The 3,821-nt window shown below is 40.8% G+C and overlaps 1 protein-coding gene across 1 annotated transcript in view; it reads right to left on the reverse strand.

Annotated features, from left to right (window-relative positions):
• LOC107039794 (serine/threonine-protein kinase NLK) overlaps positions 1 to 3,821 on the reverse strand; it is a 33,867-nt gene that overhangs the window by 14,103 nt on the left and 15,943 nt on the right. Inside the window, exons 2-4 of the mRNA XM_029126212.1 lie at positions 3,323 to 3,452; positions 3,194 to 3,249; positions 920 to 1,026 (exon numbers count right to left, since the gene is read on the reverse strand). Coding sequence (XP_028982045.1) covers positions 920 to 1,026; positions 3,194 to 3,249; positions 3,323 to 3,452 — 293 coding nt within the window. The remainder of the gene's footprint in view (positions 1 to 919; positions 1,027 to 3,193; positions 3,250 to 3,322; positions 3,453 to 3,821) is intronic.

Here is a 3,821-nt window from a genome sequence, read left to right on the forward strand (position 1 = left end):
GGGGGTCTCGAGAGTTCGTTCAACTTTTTTTTTTCGCTGCGGGTGCATTTTTTGGGACTGATGGAGGACTTCGTGGAAGGCGTGATTCTTCTAATGGGGTTTGAGAGGGGTGGGGGTGAATTCTTTGGAAAGCTGACCAAATTTTTTTTTTTTTTGAGAAAAAAAAAGTATTTTATGGAATGGAATTTTTCGCGATTTTTGAGGAAGATTTTTTTTTTCAAAATCGATTTTTGGCGGAGGTTTTGCGATTTACGGGGCAAAATGAGTGCATAACCAGAGGATTTTTTTTAAAAGCTGAGAAAATTTTAATTTTTTTTTGAGAAAAAAATGTTTTTCTTTGGAATGGAATTTTTCGTGATTTTTGAAAAAGATTTTCTTGAAAAAAAAATAACCCCTCAGTTTTTAGGGGGTTTTAGGGAATTGCGGGGCAAAATGGATCCATAACCAGAGGATTTTTTGAAAAGCTCATTTACATTTAAAAGGGCGTTTACAATTATTTTGGGAAAAAAGTATTTTTTGGATGGGAATTTCTCGCGATTTTTAAGGAATAATTTTTTTTTCTAAACGGTTTTTGGAAGGGGTTTAGAAAATTGCAGGGCCAAATGGGTCCATAATCAGACAATATTTGAACAGCTGCGGAAATTGAAGATTATTTTGAGAAAAAAAATTTTTAATGGGAATTTCTCGCGATTTGTGCGGAAGATTTTTTTGAAAAATTTGATTCTTGAGGGTGTTTAGGGAATTACAGGGCAAAATAGGTTCATGATCGGAAAATTTCATCGGAAATTGTCCAAGCTTTCCTATGAGAGTGATTTTATTTGGTTGGTTATTGGAATTTTTGAGATATCGCAGAGGACGAAAAAATTCAATATTTTGGATTCTACGAAAAGTGAGAAATTTATAATTTTTAGGTACTCACCTCTCAATATTTGGTACAGGAAGACCTTGATGTGGTCGGGACTCAGTGGCTGAGGGCTCACGATGATCTTGTGCAGGTCGCTCTGTAGTAGTTCTGTTATCACGTATCTGATACCAAAAGTAGTCAAGAAAAATCTTCTTCCAAAATCATCGCGAAAATGTTTGAAAGTGCAACTTAAACCGCAAAATGGTCAAATATTTACATGCTCTCAGAGAGTTCAACTTCCAGTGTAGATCCAAGTGTAAAATCATGCCCACAAAAACGTGAAAACGTGCGTACATGGTTACATATATTACGTTCGGAATGAGGTCGACGCGGGTAGAGTACGGAATGCGGGTACCGAGAGAAGGTAGAAGTTGCCAGGAGGTCCGCGCTAAGTGACCAGTAAACTCATCTGGTCGATCAACACCTGAAAACCCAGGTAATTCCGCCCCAGACTCCTCCCAAACGAATTATAACATTGAAATTCAAATTTCCCGCCCTCGGCACCAAGTGCATCTCACAGCCGGCGGAATTTCCGGTTCAAAACACTGGTCATGAACCCATTTCGCCCCATCAGATCTCCCGTAACTCAGAAAACGAAAAATTCTAACCTAAATGTTTTTCTTTCTGTGTCTTGGCCATTCGGTGGGCAAAACGGGTTCATGACCAGTGTTTTGAACCGGAAATGTTCCTGGCATTCTAATGAGCCCTAATTCGCCCTTCAACTCTCCCAACATCCCTCCCAAATTCTTAATTTTCCAAAAGTTGTCTGTGAAGACTTCAGACGAAAACCGATTACTGATCGTGTTGATCGATTTTGTGATCGAAATTGATAGTCAGCTGAAAAAAGCAGTTCCATGTCTTCAGATACCTGTAAAGACTTCAATTACCCCATAAAAAGCATGAATAATCGTTCAAAAGCTTCGATAACTGAAATTAAACAAAAAAACTGATTGAAATCGCAAAATAATTGATTAAAATCCTGTCGCAAAAAAATAGGTGGCAGGCTAATGCTCTTTGTTTCTTCATTCCCGTATCGAGTATAAGAAGAAGAAGAAGAAGGTCGAGAATCCGCAAGGCCAGTATACAGGCTCGTCCAAACCAGTCAACCATGCCTGAAACTGGCGTTTTCCTTCTTCTTTCCTTCCCTTTAACTCCTCAAGTCCTCTTCCTCAAGAACAAGGAATTTCTTGACTCACGTTCAACAGAGAGGTTAAGAGGGAAGACAAAGAGGATGAGGATGAGGGCGAGAGAGAGAGAGAGGATGAGACGAGAGAGGAGAGAGGAAGGGGGAGGGAATTTTTGTTGAGGGACAAATGATTACGAATTTTCCTTCTATCGTGGGAGGGTGTTTGCCACGCGTATACGTGAGAACCTACGGCTTTCCCACAGTGCTGGGGGGTGGTAGGGGGTGCACAGGGGTCGATCGATACCTCCAACGGCTTGTGTGTGACGTTGTTGAGGAGTCCTTTTGGGTTGGAGACGAGAAATTATGATGAGGATCGATCCTCGTTGGTTTGGATTTTGGGGAGGATTCAAAGTTTTCGGGGTTGAAGCAGGGGAGGGAGATAATTGAGGGAGAGGAACAGGGGTTTGTAGGGAATTTTGTCGGCTTTCGAATGAGATGTGAGTTGAAGAGATCGGTTCAGGAGTTTAGGAGATATTTCGAAAAATGTGGAGAAGGTTTTTTTGGTCACGATTGAATTTTTAGAAGGATTTGGGATCGTTGGTCGTCTAAGGTGGGGGTAGCAGGAAGTGGAGAGTGTGGGCAGTGATTTTGTGAGGAATTTTATAAACTTTTGAATGAGAGGTGAGCTGAGGAGATCGATCGAGTAGTTTTGAAGATATTGCGAAAAATGTGGAGAAGGTTTTTTTAGTCACGATTGTATTTTTAGAAGGATTCCGATTTGTATGGCGTCTAAGGTAGGGGCAGAAGGAAGTGGAGAGTGTGGGAAGGGATTTTGTGGGGAGTGGTATAAGCTTTTGAATGAGAGGTGAATTAAGGAGATCGATCGCATAGTTTCAGAGATATTTCTAAAAATGTGAAGATGTTTTTTTTGGTCAGGATTGAAGTTGTTTTGGGTTTCAGGGAGGATTGAAAGGTTTGTGGTATCCAAGCCGGGAGTGAGCGGAAGTTGACGGGGAGGAGAGGGATTTTGTGGGGAATCTTGTGAGCTTTTGAGTGGGGGTGAGTGGAGGAGATCAATCCAGTAGTTTTGGAAATACATTTAAAAATGTGGAAATTAATTTTTTTCGGAAGTTGAGACTTAATTTCGCGTTTGAAAAGGATACATTTCTTGGAAGAAGTCGAGGTGTGGTGGCTGCAGGATGTCCAGTGCTGAGAGAACCTGGAATAAACTCCAAACAATAACAAAAATCCATACTGATGGACAAAAAGTAGGAAATTGTCAAGACTATTACATTTTCGTGTTTGAAGAAGCAGAGCATCTTCAGCTCTCTGAAGACCCTCTTACTGCTTACGAGACTCTGAAAGACATTTGGTAGTTTCTTGAGGGCGACTCTTCGACCATCCCTGGGATCAGTGACCGCCCTGGAACGTAAAAATAAAGTTTCTTCATGAGTAAAGGGAAATCAGATGAAAGTGCCTAATCAGCCAGTGGGTTTCCATCGTTCATTGACCTTTCTATCCAATGATCATTAACCCTCCACCTTCATCCCACAATTCAGAATTCTCCCAAATTTTTTTGATCAAATTCCCGCCCCAAATGTGTTTTACCAAAAATTAAAAAGTCAATTGGCGTGACAAAATCAATTGATTCATCAATTCTCTTCAACAATAAACAATTCGATCGAATGAATAATGCCAGAGTGTCCAACAGAGTCAAGGTGTAACGAGTTGGGTGTCCCTGAATTATTTGTCAGACTTCCTCGTGTCCTCCCACCTGGCAGTAAAATCCTC

Source organism: Diachasma alloeum, unplaced genomic scaffold (genome assembly GCF_001412515.2).
Source record: "Diachasma alloeum isolate Michigan unplaced genomic scaffold, Dall2.0 Dall_scaffold_00307, whole genome shotgun sequence".
Lineage (NCBI taxonomy): Eukaryota > Metazoa > Arthropoda > Insecta > Hymenoptera > Braconidae > Diachasma > Diachasma alloeum.